A 20,972-nucleotide genomic window follows, 5' to 3' on the forward strand; every position below is an offset into this window, starting at 1 on the left:
TGCAAACAGTGACCAAGTTTATCCTCCTTTCCAGTACTGACAGTTCTTCTTTTGGGCAACTGTTTTATTGTACCGATTAGGACTTCTAGAACAATGTTAGATGAAGGAAACGACAGGTTTGTGGACACTTACTCCATTCATGATTCAATAAAATTATGTTCTAGGTCCTTACCCATAAATATCATGAAGTCAGCTGATTTGAGATAAGCTATTCTTTTATCTTTAACATTTATTTATTTTGAGAGAGAGAGAGAGAGGGAGGGGCAGAGAAATAGAGAGAGAGAGTATCCCAAGCAGGCTCCATGCTGTCAACACAAAGCCCCATGTGGGACTCGAACTCACGAACCGTGAGATCATGCCCTGAGCCAAGATGAAGAGTCTGATGCTTAACCATCTGTGCCTCCAAGGCGCCCCTGAGACAAGCTATTCTTAATCAAGCTAAGAAAGTGCCCTTGTATTCCTAATTGGCTTTACACAAACAAAGAACAATCCAGAAAAGACTATTACATTCCATTGGATTGAATTTGGGGAGATTTTTCTCTGGAATCCCAGATTGTGATGCTAGTTGGTGTTTACCCAGAACTCTGTCTGTCATCTTTTGTTCCCTAAAAAACAGGGAATTCGAAGGTTGGATGATGGCAGGCTTTCTAAGTGGCCTATTTAAAGTGCTGAGGGCAGAGCGGGATTGCTCAGCTAGACGTAGCTCTGAAAAGGGGCAGCGTGCAGGGTTAGGCACAAGGAAAAGGGGAATTGGTAGTTGCCGTTTCATTTAAAATTTTTAAGGAAGTTGTTTATTGCCAAAAAATTAAAAAGCCCGGAGAGTCATTTTAACGGTAAGGTTACCAAACAGAACTCTGCTACAGCTGATCAAACATTTTTTTTTCCACAATTTTCTGTGGAGAAAGACATTACCGCTTTCTCTACTGATATCTCCACTCATTCATACTTATCCTGGAAGTTCTACTTGACAGCTGACCTGAATCTTTCTTGCTGAATGAGATACAGGCCTACTTATTCTCCTATGCCTTGTTTAAAACAAAACAAAACAAAACAAAACAAAACAAAACAAAACAAAACGTCATTCCCTTCCAAAATAAGTGCAAGAATTTGTAGAGAACTGCACCCCATTAAAACCCTAGAATTCACATGGCCACCTGAGTGTATTCTACCGACTCAGAGTTAGCAGGGTTCACAAAAGTCCAGAAATTGGGCCTGTGGCTTTTTGGATTGACATTGACATAGTCTGTGGTTTCCTTTATGTTCTCATAGTCCAGGGCAGATTCAGTTTTTAGTCCTCCAGGGGCTGAAAAGACCACTTGTGTGTAATTCACGTCCTTGGTGGCCTTAGGGGAAAAAAAGCAGAGAAATGTGGGTCAAGATTCCTACCAGGGTTGGAGGAGGGGACCCCCCCAGGACTGAACTCTCACTGAAGGATCCTCGTCTCGCCCTAGGCTGGCAGGGAGAGAAGCTGGCTCCGGGTGGCTGTGTCGGAGAGTAGGGCCAGGCCAAGGGGGAACACTACCAACAGCTCTGTGCCTCTGTCTGCAGGGAATTAAGGGGTTTCAGGAAAGATGTGGAGACTCAATCCCCGTGAGGTCAGGACTCAGAGCAGACTTTGGCCTGGTGACTGGGATATGGCGAGGAGGAGGTGGTCCATTGACATTTGCATTTTTATAGTTCACTCAGACCCATTTTGTGGGGATGCCATGAACCCGAGGATCATGACACCCGTCACCCGAGGATGTTGTAATGACTCAAGAAACCCCTCCATCTTTGCTCCCATCCTTGTAGCTGGGGTGGCCTGGATGCTCAGTCTTTTACAGCAAGGACCCCAACTGCATATGAAGGGCTGGGACCACTAGGGGTGTCCATTACCTGGCAGGTGGGAGGCAAGCTGCCGGAGACGTCCGCGCTGTTGGAGCTATCTGAGGACGTGTCACTGTCATCTAGGGAGAAATAGAAACTGTTCTTCTAAGGAACACTGGGGAGTGGGGTGGGGGGTGGGGGGTGTTAGGAGGGGATGGGCACAACGGAAGGGAGAAGGGGACAAAGTCAGGCAGAGCCAGCCATGCAAAGACAAGCGGGGAAGAGAGATACGGAGCCCCCAATAGAGAAAGAAGACACTGGACAGAGAAAGGGTGGGGAGAGAAAGCGCCCCCCTCCACCCCGCCAAATAGGCAAGAATGTGCCCAAGAGTCCAGACCCTGCCGCGCTGTCCAGCTCCATCTAAGACTAATATCACTTGATTGTGCTGGAGGGAGAAGCAGGAACATGCTGACGCAGTGTGGCCCCGAGCACGTAGCTCTGGCCTCCCTAGTCCCGGCCACAGGTTTTGCTCTAGACCTGTCACTAACTCTAGTCAGGTGACATCCCTTTTTGTGTCTGGTTTTGCTCCCTGTGAAACAAGGAGGTTGCATGACGATCTTTGAGGTCCCTGCCAGAGAGTCTCTGATTCTGGCCAGGCTTCGGTGACTGGCTCTAGGGCCAGGGTCACGATGAGGCCAGTGCCAATCCCTTTCCGCAGAAACACCGGATTCACATGAGTGGTCTCTTCTGGTTCTCTCCTGTGCCGAGGTCTTATCTCGGTGCCAGGGAAGCCTGACAACCAGATCTCCCCAACTGAAAAGATAAAATCGGAAGGTCGGAGCGGATGCAAATCGATCAAGAGAAAACCCGCTGGAAAAGGTGCGATCTCTGGGGAGTGAGCACCCAGGGGTTGCTGTCTTGCTTCGGAAGCAGCAATTTCCATTGTGTGAACGGTGACCTGGTGGGTCTCCCAAGCCTCGAGAGAGAAAACCAGTGGGTGGTATTCCTGCTGGCTCGCCTGCCAGAGGGGAACGTAGACTTGAACCATCACCAACACTAGCATTTATTAAAACCCCTGAATACCACGGCCAGAGGCAGGCAGAGGCAGTTGAAATCTCGGCCAGACGGAAACAGGTGCCATAGTATCAATGACAAAGACAGGAGCAGAGACGGCCCCAAGCCCCCTCTGCAGTGGCTCACACATGACCAGAGGGGGAAAAGAACTTAGACCCACCCAAACCCAGCGAGATCTGCCCTGCGTGATGAAAGAGTAGCTTGCTGGAAAAGCTAGGCTGGTGAGGCCTTCGGCCCGGACAGAGCAGAATAAGCTTTATGACAAGTTCTTCCCCTGCCCCGTTACTCACGCCTGTGTCGGGGCGCAGACACAGGAGCGCTTCGCGTCTCCTCCGTGGCAGCACATGGCTGACGCTGCGCAGGGCTGGGCCAGGGGGCCTGGAGCCTGGCCCCTTTCAGGATCCGCTCACTCTGGCTGGCTAAAGGGGACAGGGCAAGGGTCAAAAGTGCCAGCTCTCCAGGTCAGGAACATCCTGTCTCTGAGCACTGCCCTCGAGACGGCAAAACATTCAGAGGGATCTCTTCAAACCTCAGCGCTCTGCTCACAACCCTGCAGCACCTCTCACCTCGCTTGCAGGATGAGCCAAAGCCCCAGCCTCCAAGGCCCCCTGTGGCCTCGCTGTTTCCCCCTCTCTCCGTTCCAGCCACACTGGCCTCTCTTCCAAACAGCTTTCTGCCTCAGGGCCTTTGCAGGTGCCGCTCGCTTCCTTACTGCCAGATGTTTATACTAAAATGTTGGCATTTCAGTGATGCTGGCCATCATCCAATTCGTACCTCCTTGCCTTGCTTCATCTTTTTCTTCCCTAGCACTCACCATAATCTAACATGTGTATATTACCTGTTTATCTAGTTTGTTGTCTGTGCCCCCCATGACATGTAAGTTATATAAGGACACAGATTTTTGTTTGGTTCCCTGTCATATTGAACGAATGAATGAATGAATGAATGGCTAGAGAAGCCTAGAGTCCCTTTATTTTACTTTCCCTAATTTTAATGCCATCCCAGAACAGAACACAGTAAATCAGTTCAAGAATTTAAGTCCATCTTGGAACTGGAGAGTGTGATGCTAAGTGAAATAAGCCATACAGAGAAAGACAGATACCATATGTTTTCACTCTTATGTGGATCCTGAGAAACTTAACAGAAACCCGTGGGGGAGGGGAAGGAAAAAAAAAAGAGGTTCGAGAGGGAGAGAGCCAAACCATCGGAGACTCTTAAAAACTGAGAACAAACTGAGGGTTGATGGTGGGTGGGAGGGAGTGGAGGGTGGGTGATGGGTATTGAGGAGGGCACCTTTTGGGATGAGCACTGGGTGTTGTATGGAAACCAATTTGACAATAAATTTCATATATTGGAAAAAAAAAGAATTTAAGTCCATCTTTTAGTCTAGCCATATTCCCTTCTCCTGGAATTCAAAGTCCTTTCTTCATTTTGAGTCCTTTGGTGGTGATGAAGAAAGTTAGGCCCAGGCTAAATGAGCCCACCCTCAAGAGTACTGCAGAAGCTTATCCCTAGGTAGAAGGTCTGGGTGGTGGAAGGGCTTTGGGCCATCATTCCAACCAGAAATAGGTTGGGTCAGAGTGGGGATTACCCAGTAAGGGATGACCCGGCTAGTGGATCCTCAAGTAGGTATTCAAGGGGTATTCCGGGGCTCATCTTGCTCTAGGCTCAGGGGTGGTCCCTACAGGTGACTAGGAGGAAAGAGCGCCAGGCTATTTACCCATGTGCCTGCTGAGCAGGTAGTTGATGGCAGCGAAGAGGCAGGTCTGTAGAATGAGGGACACCACTGCGATCACTAAGCCATGCCAGAACTTCATGTCTCTGTTGGGAACGGAGCAGGGTCAGAGTTAGAGGTTGTGGAGATTCTAACTCGGCTGCAAACCCACCCTGCCCCCAGCCAGAGGCAGCCATCTGGTGTTGCCGTGTGTCTCAGGGCAGGTCTCTTGGCCTCTCTGGACGGGAAGGTGTAGGGAGCCAGGGAACGTGGCGTGCACGCTTGGAAGCCAGGTGCACAGTCTGATGGGAACCACTCACTCCGTCAGCATGATGAACTTGCAGGGTAGCTGTGGGCGTAGGTGAGGCTCAGGCTTTGGTGGGGGCAGGAAGAAGACACCTGGAAGGAACCACTCTGGGCACTTCGTCTCCACGTAGTGCCACCCGCGGGACTGTCCTACAGACCTGCAGGAGGCAAGGCAGCGGGTCAGGACTCCCGGGCTCTACGCTCCAATTCCCTTCAGGCGAACTCAGCTGCTCAGGGGGTCACCGGCTTTCCTCTCCCCAGATTGCAAGCTTTGAATCTACAAAACAGGCGGTATCTCATAGTTCGGTGTTAGCATCGAACGGGGTGGGCACGCACTCGATGACAGCCCCAGCGCTGAGCCCCTGGCACACCCACCATCCTACCTGATTCACACGGTCCCATGGCTGAGATATCAGTACGCTCTTTCGATAACAAGCAGCATGAGATTCAGAGAGCAGAGGCTTATGTCTGAGGTCGCACAGCTGGCAAGTGGTTGGGCCTGAATTTGGGCTCTAAGTCCAAGCCTGCACGTTCAACCACTGGTCTTGGCTTTCAGAGAATCTTCACCTGCTGCTGGAAAGCACCAAGGGGTTGAACATGCGCGAATACGCCAGGAGAGATGTGTTAAAGAAATCCAAATCTTGGGGTGCCTGGGTGGCTCAATCCGTTAGGCGACAGACTCTTGGTCTCAACTCAGGTCATGATCTCAGTTTGTGAGCTCAGGCCCCACATCAGGCTCTGCACTGACGGTGTTGAGCCTGCTTGGGATTCTTTCTCACTCCCTCTCTCTCTCTATCTGCCTGTATCCTGCTTGCACTCTCTCTCTCTCTCTCTCTCTCTCAATAAATAAATAAACTTAAAAAAAAAAAGAAAGAAATCACATGCACACCATTCATGGCTTCGTGGGGTTTTAGACTCTGGATATCGTTGGGGTTTAGACTCTGGATGCTCTTACACACTCATGAATATGTTGATTTTAAAAATCAGGGGGCGCCTGGGTGGCTCAGTCGGTTGAGCGTCCGGCTTCAGCTCGGGTCATGATCTCACAGTTTGTGGGTTCGAGCCCCGCATCGGGCTCTGTGCTGACAGCTCGGAGCCTGGAGCCCACTTCGGATTCTGTGTCTCCCTCTCTCTGCCCCTCCCCTGCTCATGCTCTGTCTCTCTCTCTCCTTCAAAAATAAATAAAAAAATATTTAAATAAATAAATAAATAAACAAATAAATAAATAAAATCAGGTGCCTGGGTAGCTCAGTCAGTTAAGCGTCCGACTTCAGCTCAACTCATGATCTCACGGCTAGTGGGTTCGAGCCCCACATCAGGCTCTGTGCTGACAGCTTGGAGCCTGGAGCCTGCTTCGGATTCTGTGACTCCCTCTCTTTCTGTCCCTCCTCTGCTCATGTTCTGTTTCTCTCTCTCTCAAAAAATAAACATTAAAAAATTAATTTAAAAAATCAGCTTATGAATTTCATCAGCATGTTGCTGAATATGGAATTTACTAAAAGACAAAGGCAGGATAATTTCAAAGCCTCTGAGATGACACTTAACTCAGCAGAGATGGGAAGACGACCACCCACCGCCCTGCTGCAGACCATAAACCTTAAACAGCCTTTCACTGTTTCTGACACCTATTTTCCCCATCAGTGTTTCCAAGGGCTAAGGGCAGTGGGAAAGTCCTGAAAGTCTTGTTTTTATTTGTAGTTTTCACAATGGGGCTTTCTAAGATCAGAACTCAGACCAAGAATCAAGACAGAGAGAAGGCAATGAGGGGCAGGAAGGCTGTGGGGTTTGCCACCAAACCCTCTCCAGGGCTGTGGGCGTTGGCCAGCTGCAAGTTTCCAGAGAGAAAATACACCATCTCCTTTCATATACCAACACGCTAGTCCTTGGCAGTGGCTTTTCTTCACAAGATCAAAAGTTGGAAGCAACACATACCCAATTTCTTCATCGTACTTCCTTACCCCACCCCCTTCCCTACATAATTAATTCTAGATACTTCTCCCAAAGGAACCTAACGCTATCTACCCATTGCTTGTCAAGGTAAATGTGCCCGGTTGCCTCGTAAACATCAGGTGCTGGTAAGAAGGGGCTACAGTGTGGGGGGGGGGGAGGCAGGGAGCAGGAGGTGAACACACCCCAGAAGGCAGGTGAGAAAGGACTCCGGGAAGTCCCTGAAGTCCATAGACCAGTGGGTAGAAAATCCAGTATCCCCCCGCAGGATGAGCAAACTGCAGAAAGAAAGCTTAGTCGAAAGTGACTTGTGCACGAAATGAAATTTGCAGAGTCAAGACGCTGGAAATAAAACACAGAAACGATGGAGATGAAGCAAAATGGGGATTTTTCAGGGAAAACAGTGATCTTGAAGGATTGGGCAACTTGATGGAAAAGGGCATAGTTATATTTTAAATGCCCGGCTCTTGTCTTATTTTGGATAAACCCTCTTGAAATTTCGACAGGCATTGATTTCTCAAGCAAATTGCAGTATTGATTTCTGGGGCAGCTGCAAAAGATCAGACTTCACCGGGAGAGCTGTATGGCATCATGAAAGACAAAAATCACAGGCTGGTGTCTCTGGGAACCAACAGTGTTCATTTTCAAAGGCGTTTTAGTATGTTAGGATTTTTTGTTTAATATTTATTTAGTTTTCAGAGAGAGAGAGGGAGAAACAGAGCACGAGGGGAGAGAGGCAGAGAGAGAAGGAGACACAGAATCCGAAGCAGGCTCCAGGCTCTGAGCCATCGGCACAGAGTTCAACACGGGGCTCAAACTCATGAGCTGTGAGATGGTGACCCGAGCTGAGGTCAGACGTTTAACCGACTGAGCCACCCAGGCGCCCCTCTGGTGTGTCAGTATTGATTACCTCATATTCAATGTCTCATTTGTCCTTAATCACAGAAATTATTCTCCTTCTTTCATCCAAGGGGATGGCCAGAAAGCCACTAGGGCTGGGTTCTGAAACCACACTTAAATTTTAATTTCTTTTAAGGCTCCTTTCTCTCCTTATTCATTAAAAATTAAACAACTAATAGATACTTGTGGCACAATTCAAAATGCAAATAAGCAAAGCATTTCACAAAATCACCCCACGGTTGACTCCAGAGCACTTTCCACAGGTTCTCATACATGTATGTACTGTGCATAGGTGTGCATGTAAATCCGTGTTTACACGTGTACAATCTTTTCTAAACATCATATTGATCAGCAGCTTCTTCTCTTCACTGAGTATATATATCGTAAACATGTTTCCAGATCAGAAAAGCCTTCATTAAAAAGTTCCACTCTGGAGGCCCTCGGGCCAAATTCGGCGCCTAGGTGATTTTGTCTGATGAAGTCCTTTAAAGATTTGGATTTGGGGGCGCCTGGGTGGCGCAGTCGGTTAAGCGTCCGACTTCAGCCAGGTCACGATCTCGCGGTCCGTGAGTTCGAGCCCCGCGTCAGGCTCTGGGCTGATGGCTCGGAGCCTGGAGCCTGTTTCCGATTCTGTGTCTCCCTCTCTCTCTGCCCCTCCCCCGTTCATGCTCTGTCTCTCTCTGTCCCCCCAAAAATAAATAAACGTTGAAAAAAAAAAATTAAAAAAAAAAAAAAAAAAAAAGATTTGGATTTGGATGCCCTAAGAAGGGGTATGTGCTCTTCCCTCCCTGACTGATCCCTGAAGCCATTTGAGTTTGCTACATACTTGAGTTTCTGGCATGCTCCTATTCTACTTTATCAGTGTTTCTTAGCGCTCTGTGACATTCAGAGCCAGACAGTTCCTCGTTGTCTAGAGCTGTTTTGCGCCCCACTGGATATTCAGCATCTTGGAAGACCACCATCGTAACAGGCTAATGTAACAACCAAAATGACCAAAAATGACCCCACACATTTCCAAATGCCCCAGGGTGAGACAGTCACTTTTGCCCCCAGTTGAGAATCGCTGCATTAAATAAATGTCCCATTATTTTAAAACCAATATCTTAGTTTGGCTCTTTGTACAGAACCATATTGCCTACGCTTCCTTCCATCATTTTGGTATATTGTGAACATCTCACTAACCAAATGGTGCACAGAACCTGTGTCAGTATATAGCATAAAGTCCAACAGACTTCAGTCTGAATCCAAGTTCTGTTCCCTTCTAGATGTGAATTATTAAACCTCTCAGTACCTCAGCTCCTGTACCTGTAAGATGAGGAGAACGATAGCCTCTATCTCAGAGAGTTCTTGTGTGGGCTCAGTGCTTTATGCTGTTTGTATGGAACTTCATGCAACATCAGGCTTGTGAGAAGCACTCGATGATTACGGATGGGCCCCACGACAGTTTGACTTAATTTTTAGATGTTACAATGGGTATGGAAAAGCATACCCATTCAGTAGAAACCGTACTTGGAATTTTGACCTTAGATCTTTTTGTGAGCTGGCGATATGCTGTGCAAACCCTCTCTGATGTGGGGCAGCTCCCAATAAGCCACGCGATCATGAGGGTCCACAAACAACACACTCATAACCCTTCTGTGCCCACACACGCCTTCCGTTCTTCACTTTCAGTACAGGATTCAATAAAGTACATGAGCTATTCAACACTTTATTAAACAACAGGCTCTGTGTCAGATGACTAGATTTTAGGCTAATATAAGTGTTTTGAGCACGTTTAAGGCAGGCTAGGCTAAGCTCTGATGTTTGGTAGGTTAGGTGGAGTAAAAGCATTTCCGACTTATAATAGTTGCGATTTATGATGGGATTATCGGGAGCTGACCCCATCGTAAATCGAGGAAGTTGCGAACTACACGTTGTTCAACCCTGAAACACTTCACCAAGATGGTGACTGGAGTAGAGCTATTAAAAATCGAGTTGGTCTATTTTAGGAAAGTCAGGCATTCATGTTGAGCACAGTTTGAAGATAAGATCAGGGACAGGATGAGGTATGAAAATGATGACAGATGTCATTATTTAAGTGGCTAATGGCCCCTAACCACAATGAGCAGGTTGTTCCTTGGGGTCTAATTGCAGATTGCTGATCAGACAGTGGGCAAAAACATCTGCTCATCTGCACTCCCCCCACAACACACACATATACCAAATAACCAGGAAATGAGCAATTTAGAGTAATTATGTTGTGAAAAAAGTGCCTGGACCATGAGAGTTTGCCGTGGCTCATTCTATGATCAAGACTTGGGCTCTCCTATCCTCTTTCACGTGCTTAGTTTTGATGCCCAGACCAATACTAATGTAACGCCCTGCCAGGCATTTCCCAATCACGCTCCCACAGGGTGCTGGGAGCCTCTCCTCTGCTTGCTTCAGGCCTGGGTGGAAGTCCCGAGACGTCCAGTTAGACCTGGGTCCCATCTTATTGTTTCCCCTTTCTTCTGATAGAGGAGCTCTCGTGGGGCTCTCGTTGGTACATACAGCCTAACATAGAGGTGAAATAATTAAGATGCACCTCCTCCTGGCTGACACCATGCTTTCACTGAAGAGTCACAAAGAGTCGTTTGAAAAAAGCACAATAGAAGATGATTTACATGAAAATCATATGGAATGCAATAATCAATAATCACTCTCAACATTGTTAGGCTATCAATCTTTTAAAATTAAGTAGCTTTAGGGGCTCCTGGGTAGCTCAGTCCGTTAAGCATCAACTTCCACTCAGGTCATGATCTCACCATTCGTGAGTTTGAGCTCCACATCGGGGTCTGTGCTGACAGCCCAGAGCCTGGAGCCTGCTTCAGATTCTGTGTCTCCCTCTCTCTCTGCCCCTCATTGCTCGCGCTCTGTCTCTGTCTCTGTCTCTCTCTCTCTCCTGCGCTTGCCTGCTGGGGAGCTGGGACGGGTAGAATCCTTTCTAGGCCCTGGAAAATGAAGGGGCTTGGTGCTTGAAAGTCCTCAGGCTCCTTCTAGCTCCAAGCATTCTGTTCTTTAAAGACTGAAGTCAGGAAGGGGAAAGAGAAGCAAATTTGGATGGAAATGGGATATTTTGAAAGAAAAACAAAATCTGTTTCTATTTTATAACATCATCCAGTCTCCTCCGCATTACTAGACTTTTCTTCCTTAATTTAATATGCAGTTGGGAATAATCAAAAAAAGGAGGAAACATAAATCAGCCAAACCACGGAAACCATATACATACACGATTATGTATATAACCACGGAAACAGAGGAGATCAAAAACTGTGAGGCTACTAAGGAATTTTTTAATGTAATCTCAATAAAATTCATGAGTTTCTAGAAAGATATAAACGAGCAAAATTGATTCCATAAGGCACCAAAACCAAAACAAGATCACAAGAAAGAAGTCGGGGAGGCAGCATGGCATGTAGCCGCTAAAGACAGAGAACTAGAGTCTGGAAGCGTGGGTTCACACCCCAGCTCATTCCCTGCATGAGCTTGGTCTAGTTCTTGAACCCTTCAAAGCCTTAGTTTTCTTATCTGTAAGATGGGAGCAATGATAACTGGTTCTTAGGTTTGAATAAGATGGATACAAATGATACCTGCTTCTGAGGATAAAGATGAGTTATGTGAAGTAGTTATTACAACTTTCGCCACATAGAAAGAAGCATACAATAGGGGCGCCTGGGTGGCTCAGTCGGTTGAGCGTCCGACTTTGGGTCAGGTCATGATCTCGCAGTTTGTGAGTCTGAGCCCCGCATCGGGGCTCTGTGCTGATGGCTCGGAGCCTGGAATCTCCTTCATATTCTGTGTCTCCCTCTCTCTCTGCCCCTCCCCGCTCACATGCTGTTTCTCCCTCTCTCAAAAATAAATAAACATTAAAAAAATTTTTTTAAAAAGAAAGAAGCATACAATAAAAGAGAGTTACTGTTATTTAGAAATTAAAAGCATTATTGGCATTAATCTACTCAAATTTTGTGTCCAAATAGTTGGGTTTTTTTTGTTTTGTTTTGTTTTGTTTTAATTTTAGAGAGTGGGGCAGAGGGAGAGAGATCGTCTTAAGCAGGCTCCACTCTCAGCATGGGAGTCCGATGTCGGGCTCGATCCCATGATACTAGGATCATGACGTGAACCAAAATCAAGAGTCAGACTCTCAATCGACTCACCCAGGCACCCCCCGAATAGTTTTAGAAAATAAGTTACTTTAAACTTTTAAGGAACACATAATGTTTATGCTGTATAAGCAGATCCAGAGCATAAAAAAGGTGGAAAACTCTGCAGGATCTTGTCACTTACAAATACAGAAGTAAATATAGGATAATGTCAAGGAGTTCCTTCAGGAACATCCAGGAAATTAGTTATTACAATAATGAAAACTAATGTTGGGTATTTAACATGACCTTACTCTGCAAGGATAGACACTACCACCATTTCCTAGATAAGACAGAGAGGTTTGGAGAGGTTGAGCAATTTGCCTTGGTCCCCCATCATCCCCCCACCATTGCCAGAGCCAAATTTCAAACCAAGCCCAGCTCTCAATCATTACAGCAAATTGCCTCTTACATGATATGAATATAGCATCAATAGATCAAGTTTTTATTTTATTATTATTATTATTATTATTATTTTTAACATTTATTTATTTTTGAGAGAGAGACAGAGAGAGAGAGAGCATGAGTGGGGGAGAGGCGGAGAGAGAGGGAGACACGAAATCTGAAGCAGGCTCCAGGCTCTGAGCTGTCAGCACAGAGCCCAACGCGGGGCTCAAACCCACAAACTGTGAGATCATGACCTGAGCCAAAGTCAGATGCTTAACCAACTGGGCCACCCAGGCAGCCCAAGAACCAGTTTTTAAAATGTTCATCTCGGGGCGCCTGGGTGGCGCAGTCGGTTGAGCGTCCGACTTCAGCCAGGTCACGATCTCGCGGTCCGTGAGTTTGAGCCCCGCGTCGGGCTCTGGGCTGATGGCTCAGAGCCTGGAGCCTGTTTCCAATTCTGTGTCTCCCTCTCTCTCTGCCCCTCCCCCGTTCATGCTCTGTCTCTCTCTGTCCCCAAAATAAATAAACGTTGAAAAAAAAAAAAAATTAAAAAAAAAAAAATAATAAAATAAAATGTTCATCTCAGTAAAACACCAAAAAACATTTGATGAAATAAAATACTCATTTCTTACTTTTTAAGTTAATAAAATAAGAATATGAGAATAATTTCTTACTATAATAAAGAATATCCCTTCTGTACCAATAATCAACATCTTACCAAGTGGTAAAATGTTTTCGCAGCCAAGAACAAAGATGTCTGCTGTAACCATTTTAAAAAATTAATCCTGGAAACTCTAACCCTGGGAAGTTAGAAGTTCCTCCGACCTCTAACCTAGAGTAATAATAAGGGTGTGGAATATTTATTGAGATGTTCTGTGACACTTTGACATCTGTAACTCACCTGATTCTCTCAATCACCCTAGGAGGTAGGTGCTATTTTTCTCCTTTTTCTTTTCTTTCTTTTTTTTTTTTAATTGAAATATAGGGGCGCCTGGGTGGCGCAGTCGGTTAAGCGTCCGACTTCAGCCAGGTCACGATCTTGCGGTCCGTGAGTTCGAGCCCCGCGTCGGGCTCTGGGCTGATGGCTCAGAGCCTGGAGCCTGCTTCCGATTCTGTGTCTCCCTCTCTCTCTGCCCCTCCCCTGTTCATGCTCTGTCTCTCTCTGTCCCAAAAATAAATAAACGTTGAAAAAAAAAATTGAAATTGAAATATAATTGTCATTTCCATTTTACAGAGAGCAAAACTAAGACACGTAGAAATTAAGTAATTTGCTTAAGGTGGTAAGAAGAGTTAACGGGGTTTTTGTGCCCAGGCAGCCGGGTGTTGGAGCCTAAGCTAAGTAACTGATATGTGAAAGTAACGAAGGTACAGCTAGGGGAAGGGCAAGTCAAATTTATCCTTATTTGCAAAAGATGTGATTTTATACCTAGAAATCCCAAACGGTCAATTGAAAAAGCAGTGAGATTAATCAGACTACTCAGGAAAAGTCCTAAATATTCTAAAAATATTCTAAAATTACCAGCTCTTCTTCCTATTGTATCAGCAATAACCAGTGAGGTAATGGAATTGCATGGAGGGGGGGCCCGGCAACCTTAGCAGCCATTGCACCTCATAGAGCTAAGAATAATTTTAATTGTCAGAAAGTTATTTTGAAGAAAATAATAAAAACGTACTGAGAGATGTACAAGACATAAACTAATAGAGAGATGCTAATAGAGAGAACATTCCCATGTTCCAGACTGGCAATCCAGAAGACTAAAAAAAAAAAAAAAAAAAAAAAAATCATTTTGAAATTAATTTGTTGCTTCAATATAACTCCAGTCAAAACTACAGTGAGAAATTTTTTACGACTCCAAATTAATTCTAAAATTTATCTGGGCAATAAATTAACAACAGTCCAGAAGATCTGGAACACATTTGAAAAGGATTTGTGACCAGGCAGGTTCCTGACATACGATTGTTAAAGGGTGGTGTAGATTTGAAAAACTACACTAGGATGTACAATAAATATTATCATAAAAGTGGTTCACAAGGCAGTGGGAGGAAAGGAAAGTGTCATTTAGAAAATGTTGCACGCAGAATAATGAATTAGCTACCTGTAAGAAAAAAAATAACTTACACCCAGACGTGATACAACAAAATAAATTCCAAAGGGATTCAAGAAGTAAATAGTTTTAAGTTGAGTCATTAAAAGCAGAAGGATATGGGACTGGATATTCACATATTCAATAATATTTATTAAATCCCCAGATGAGAGAAAACTGTCTCAGCTTATATGCAATGGAAGAGGTCACAAAGCAACAGGAAAAATAGATTCTACTCTAAAATATTAAAACTTCACATATTAAAGTCAAATAAGCAAAATTTAAAGGCAAATAGACAAAAACGTTAGAACCAGTGTGTGCAATACATAACTTTAAAAGGTTTTAGATTAAAAAAAATTTTAAGAAAAGCCCTCCTATCCCCAAATGATAAATGGGTAGAAGGCACGGAACAGTTTACAGACAATCTGGAATAGGACTAAAGCTATTATCACAAGGTAGCTGTACCCACTATTGACTATAAAAGTGAAAAATGGGAAACAACCTAATTGAAACACAAAGATTAAATAAATTAGGGTGAAGGTATAGAGTGGAATATTATACCAACATTTAAAATTATATTGAGAAAAAATTAATCTGGGGAAGGAATCTGTTCCATGAGGAAGAACAATGCAGTTATAGTTAGCCACCTACAGAACATATTTTCTTAAAAAAGAATGAAAATTTGTACAAAAAAGAAAACTTTGGGTCATTACATGTTTTTGTCTTTTATATTAGTTTAGTGATAACCCCCAATCACCTGATTTGGTTTGCCAAATCCCGAATAGTTCGTTGACAATAATTTTTCATATCAAATATAGATTTATTCGTGAATGTAAATTTATGGTAATTAAATTGGGGGTTATTTTATTTTATTTTATTTTATTTTATTTTTCAACGTTTATTTATTTTTGGGACAGAGAGAGACAGAGCATGAACGGGGGAGGGGCAGAGAGAGAGGGAGACACAGAATCGGAAACAGGCTCCAGGCTCCGAGCCATCAGCCCAGAGCCCGACGCGGGGCTCGAACTCACGGACCGCGAGATCGTGACCGGGATGAAGTCGGATGCTCAACCGACTGCGCCACCCAGGCGCCCCAATTGGGGGTTATTTTAATGTTCTTTTTTCAAAAAGGGGAAATAGAAAAAATATATACCTAAATGTTAACAAAACTGCATATTGCAATAGTGGATGATGTTTTATTTAATTCTTTACACTATCTGTCATATCAAAGTTTTCTGCAATTTACATGTATCTTTTTTCTAATCAGGAAAAGAAAACAAGCCCAGGAATTCTGAGCTGCTCAATCAGCATAGTTCCAAACTTATCTACATAAAAAATTTATTTACAATCTAAACTATATCTCATCATGTTAATAGAACACTGAGACAATCAGCTAAATGTCCGAGTTCCAATCGATCAAATACACACTGAGAGGTCTAGGTGCACGGCCCTGGGCGAAATACTCTGATGGACAGGAAGAAGGAGAGAACGCCGTCTGAACATTCAAGAGCTCACACTGTGTCGGAAAATCCGGACGTTAATAAGCGAAAAATCCAAAAGAAGAGATGTCACCATGAAGCATGATGAACGTTCAGAAGGAGTGGTGTCAATACTATGTACTATCTCAGAGGAAAAGTTGATCCCCGCTCAACAGAATATTCAGAGAGGAGTCGCTGAGTAGAACTACTGAAGAACAGGCTATGGCTGGATGGAGAAGGAGGGCCAGAGCAGGCCAGCTAAAGGTGGCTCCCAGCTCTGGCTACAGGGAAATCCACTCACCGTCTTCAATAAGTTTCGACACAGATTTAGCCACATGTAAATAAGAGAGTGGGAGCAAGTGGGGTATACCACAAGCCAACCTCACAAGTAGGTGCAGGAAAATACGGAGGAGCGGGGACTCGGGGGCCAGGGGGATTGGGTTTGAAGTTTTAGCTCTGGCCCTCCTGGCTGTGAGTTGCTTTCTTTCCCCAGGCCCCGAGTTTTACCTGAAAAATGGGGACAGCACCTGTTTCATTTTTTCAACTCAAGTTGTGTGCTTGCTATGTGCCAGCATCAGGCGAAGCATTTTGCATAAATTACTTCGTTTAATCATCACGATGGCAAACTTACGAGGTCGCCACTATGGTTGTCCCCAGGCTATATAGGAGAAAATCGGACTCTAATCCCGCATGGGGAGGACAGAATTCAAACCCAGGCTGCTTGGGGCCAGAGCCGTCACCACACTGCACACAGTATTTGAGAAGGTCAGCTGAGTGCCTGGCTCGTATGGGTGCTCAACGGGGAGTGATCCTCAGACCAGAACAGAGGATTCAACACAAACTGGCTGAACTATATAAACACACCATTTCCACAGGGCCCTGTAAGGAAACTGGGCTGACCCATGACTTTCCGATGGGAGATATAAGCAACCCAAGGCACGGAGCCATATGGTCCTGGGAGGTGTCAGTCCTAAACAGTCCCTGCTCCCACGACTGCTGCCGTGTCCATGCACCGGAGGACGGAGAAGATCAAAATATCCACCAGTGAGAAGGGAGGAGTGAGGGGACAGCAGAGGGTTGGGGCGTCACCTTTGTCCTGGGTGTCAGAAAAATCGTCTCTGGGTTCCCGTCAGCGCCGGTTACCATGGCAGGGGCCTCAACCCAGGTGGTTGGGACACATCTGGAATATGAAACGAGAACCCAGATCAACTTTCCAGCCTGGTGACTTTGCAAATTCGGCCACCTTTGACAGGTCACTTTGTCTTTCTGAGCCTCAGTTTCCCTGTCTACAACTGAGGGGGGAGGGTGTGTCTAGTTCTAACGTTTTGTTGTTCTAGGATTCTATGAGTCTAATGTGGACATAGATGATGAGACTCCAATCAACCAGAAATAGCACCTTTGAGTTCCCACCAGATACGCCACATGTCTAGTAATACATATTCATAGGGGCAGGCACTGACAATTTTTGAGGAAGAAAACCAAATTATACAAAATGTCTAATTCATAATATTGGGGAAGTCATTGTGTCAGCAATTGCTCGAGATAAATGCAACCCGAATTCAGAGAAACGAAGAACCTTCTACAGATTATGCTCAGTTTGTGAATGCTGTGGTGGCTCTGACCAGGGCTTGTCCATACTTTATACTCCGCAGTTGCTGCCACGATACTTGGAGACAACGCGAAGGAGAAGCACTTTGTAACATTCTTTGCAATCAAATCAATTCACATAGGAGAAACACTGTTTAACCTTAGGGTTGATGTCCCTGAGTCTCCGTTGCCTCCTCAGCTCATTGGGAATTCAAACGTCTCCCTCAAAGAGTCTATCAAGAGGGGTAAGGGAGACTGTGAGATCTTCCAGCACTTTCCCTGCCTCACTGCTGGGTCTCAGGACCAGCGCTGGCTTCATGGGCATGACTCCTATGCAGCCTCATAGGGCAAGGGCCCCTTGATTGGTTTCGGGCTCTGCTCTTGCCATCTTTAAATTCTTAATAATTTTGGGGGGCTCCTGGGTGGTTCAGTAGGTTGAGCATCCGGCTTCGGCTCAGGTCATGATCTCGCGGTTCATGGGTTCGCATTCTGTGCTGACAGCTCAGAGCCAGGAGCCTACTTGGGATTCTGTGTCTCCATCTCTCATCGCTCTCTCTGCCCCTCCCTCAGTTGCGCTCTGCCTCTCTCAAAAGTAAATAAACATTAACAAATAAATAAATAAATTCTTAATAACTTTTTAACAGGGAACCCCAGATTTCCATTTGTCCAACGCCCTGCCAATTGCACAGCCAATCCCACTCAAGGTATTCTTTTGAGTAGAGTTGCCAAAGCTTGAATAATAAGGTCAGTTTACAGAACAAGCAACAGGCCTGTCCACTGCCACAACTTCCCTAAGTGCCTCAGCTACACTTCTGACCACTGTGCTTTCCAAACTCCCCCAGAGGACTGCTCCCAGAACACTCTTCCGAGCTAACTTCTCCAGAAGTGTTTTCTTTCACTGTTTGACTTCAATCAAGTCATTTAACACCTCTGTGCCTCAGTTCCCTCATCTGTGAAGAGAAGTTACGAATAGCACATTTTCAGGCCTTCTGTAAGGATTAAATGAATTAGAATATGTCAAGCTGTCAGAAGAGTTGCGGGCGCATAGTAAACTCTACGTAAGGTCACCTATTATTCTTTGCTGTTGTTCTATGACTCTCCTCTTTGACAGCCCGCATTTTCTGACTTCCATTTATAACATTTTCTTTTGTTTTAACTTCCTTCTTTTTTCTTTTTTTTTCTTTTTGTAGAGAGAGAGAGCATGAAAGCTAGGAAGAGGAGCAGAGGGAGAAGGAGAGAGAATCTCAAGCAGGCTCCAAACTCAGCAAGGAGCTTGACGCGGGGCTCAATCCCACAGCCCAGGGATCATGACCTAAGCCAAAATCAAGAGTTGAATGCTTAAACGACTGAGCCGCCCAGGTCCCCCCTGCACCCATTCATAACGTTTTCAGATTGCCACCCCGGTCCGCTTCCCACCACGTACACCAGTTTTTTGCAACTCAGAACAACCTTCTGGAACCTGAAGGAAAAACCTTCTGCAGGGAGATATCCTCTTGGATCTGGTTTCCAGTGGACCAGAGTAATTAATTAACAGCCATTATGGAGGGGTACCTGGGTGGCTCAGTCAGTTAGGTATCAGACTCTTAATTTCAGCTCAGGTCATGATCTTGTGGTTCGTGAGCTGGAGCCCCGCATTGGGCTCTTTGCTGACCGTGAGGAGTCTGCTTGGGATTCTCTCTCTCCCTCTCTCTCTCTCTCTCTACGCCTCCCCCACTCTCCTAATCTTGCTCTCTCAAAATAAATAAATAGACTTAAAAAATTAAAAAAAGAAATTTATTTTAAAAGTAGCACTTTACTGGGCACTAAACTACTCCTTGTCTGTAATCCTCATAGCAATACTGGACGGTGGGTGGTTTTATACCCATTTTACAGATGAAGAAACTGAGGCTTACACAGGGCTAGCAGAATTCTTTGGATCTAGTTCTGTCTGGATCCAAGGTCTACCCACCTTCCAGCCAGGAGCTCTGATTACTGCCGCAATTAGTGCAGACATACCTTAGATCTTGGGAACAAGAAACTAATATCCATCAAGTAAAAACTGCTCAATCTCAGGTCCAGTCCAAGCTGAATGCAATCGAATTCCACACTCTGGAATCCCAGCACATAAACAGAGAATCCCCTCTGAGACTTCTACACATGTATGTTCACAGAGACACATTCCTTCAACTAATCTAAAATTCTACCGACCCAGACAATACTTACCTCCAGGGCCAAGAGCAAGGTCTGATCCCAGCTGGTGTTTCGACAATGTTTCCAATGATGGAAACATCTCCTCCACAGACCCCCCAGCCCCACCCGGAAGCTCCTCACTCATTGGAGGTCAGTCGCAAATGTTTCATCATTTCCAACAGGGCGGGGACAGGCTGCTCAGAAGATAATAATCTAGCTCTGTTGAGTAGAACGGAGTGAAGCAATAGATAACACCTTCTATCTCCCTCAGCAGGGCTCTACCCGGCTCCTCTTTGCAGACAGTTTACACCGATGGAGGAGATTAGTAGTCTCTCTCCATGTGAATGCACACTGAAATACCACCAATATGCACATAACCTGGTAGAGGGGAAAGAGCACGGGTAAGAGGAGTCAAGAGGCCTGGGTTCAAGTCCAACCTCGGATATTAACTTGCTGCATGAGTTCAGACAAATCACTTTCCCACGAGGAACCTCATGTTCTTCCTCCATAAAATGAAGAAGTAGGTCTCGAGATATTAGCAAAGGTCCCTTCCAACTTGGCCCATCTTTGATGTGGCCATAGATAAAGAGATTGCGTATGGGATGCAGGGCAACTGATGAGGATCATTTTCCAAGGACAATTTCTTTGCCATTCAACATTAAATGGGGCCAACCTAGGATGGTTGTTGCAGTTTGTGTGATAGACCCGCTTTGGGCGGGTCTCAAGCTGAACCCCCAGGACTGAAATTTGGGAGTGAAGAAGATGTGATGAGGATAAAATGATCCTGACAGGAAACCAAGAAAGCAGGATTGTATAAATCTCTGTGATATCACCTCCCTGTCGCAGGACAAGTTAACCAGTATAGAATAATGGCTTCAGAATCAGATATATTCAGATTTAAACCCTGCTATACTACTTGGTAGCTGTGTGATTTGACAAAAGTTGCTTAACCTCTCTGATCCTCAGTTTTTTCATCTGTAAAATTGGGTTAACAATAAATACCTATTTTTTAATCTCATAAGGTTTTTTTTTTAATATATGAAATTTATTGTCAAATTGGTATCCATACAACACCCAGTGCTCATCCCAAAAGATGCCCTCTTCAATGCCCATCACCTACCCTCCCCTCCCTCCCACCCCCCATCAACCCTCAGTTTGTTCTCAGTTTTTAAGAGTCTCTTATGCTTTGGCTCTCTCCCACTCTAACCTCTTTTTTTTTTTTTTTTCCTTCCCCTCCCCCATGGGTTTCTGTTAAGTTTATCAGGATCCACGTAAGAGTGAAAACATATGGTATCTGTCTTTCTCTGTATGGCTTATTTCACTTAGCATCCCACTCTCCAGTTCCATCCACGTTGCTACAAAA

General features: G+C 45.2%; 1 protein-coding gene across 3 annotated transcripts; it reads right to left on the reverse strand.

The window, feature by feature from the left end:
- Positions 1 to 324: 324 nt before the first annotated feature.
- Positions 325 to 19,753, reverse strand: RHEX (regulator of hemoglobinization and erythroid cell expansion). Of its 3 annotated transcripts, none has more exons than XM_045456215.1 (7): positions 19,643 to 19,753; positions 5,284 to 5,470; positions 4,915 to 5,177; positions 4,601 to 4,701; positions 3,171 to 3,299; positions 1,876 to 1,946; positions 325 to 1,343 (listed from the first exon to the last, which is right to left on the reverse strand). In XM_045456215.1, the coding sequence occupies exons 3-7, from the start codon at positions 4,923 to 4,925 to the stop codon at positions 1,143 to 1,145; spliced, it is 513 nt and encodes a 170-aa protein (XP_045312171.1). In that variant the 5' UTR covers positions 4,926 to 5,177; positions 5,284 to 5,470; positions 19,643 to 19,753; the 3' UTR covers positions 325 to 1,142. The 3 variants fall into 3 exon arrangements, with proteins under 3 accessions (XP_045312171.1, XP_045312170.1, XP_045312168.1); XM_045456214.1 differs by having other exon boundaries at positions 4,915 to 5,058; positions 5,284 to 5,473; XM_045456212.1 differs by having other exon boundaries at positions 5,284 to 5,473.
- Between the last annotated feature and the right edge of the window lie 1,219 nt (positions 19,754 to 20,972).

Source organism: Leopardus geoffroyi, chromosome C3, assembly GCF_018350155.1.
Source record: "Leopardus geoffroyi isolate Oge1 chromosome C3, O.geoffroyi_Oge1_pat1.0, whole genome shotgun sequence".
NCBI classification, from domain to species: domain Eukaryota; kingdom Metazoa; phylum Chordata; class Mammalia; order Carnivora; family Felidae; genus Leopardus; species Leopardus geoffroyi.

What these genes read in the sequence shown, in the direction of transcription:
- RHEX (XM_045456215.1), bottom strand. An exon ending in CCTGCTCAGCAGGCACATGG is followed by an intron (nt 3,300 to 4,600) that starts GTAAATAGCCTG and finishes TGTCCCCTTTAG; the next exon opens with CCAGCCAGAGTGAGCGGATC. An exon ending in GTCTGCGCCCCGACACAGGC is followed by an intron (nt 1,947 to 3,170) that starts GTGAGTAACGGG and finishes ATTTCTCCCTAG; the next exon opens with ATGACAGTGACACGTCCTCA.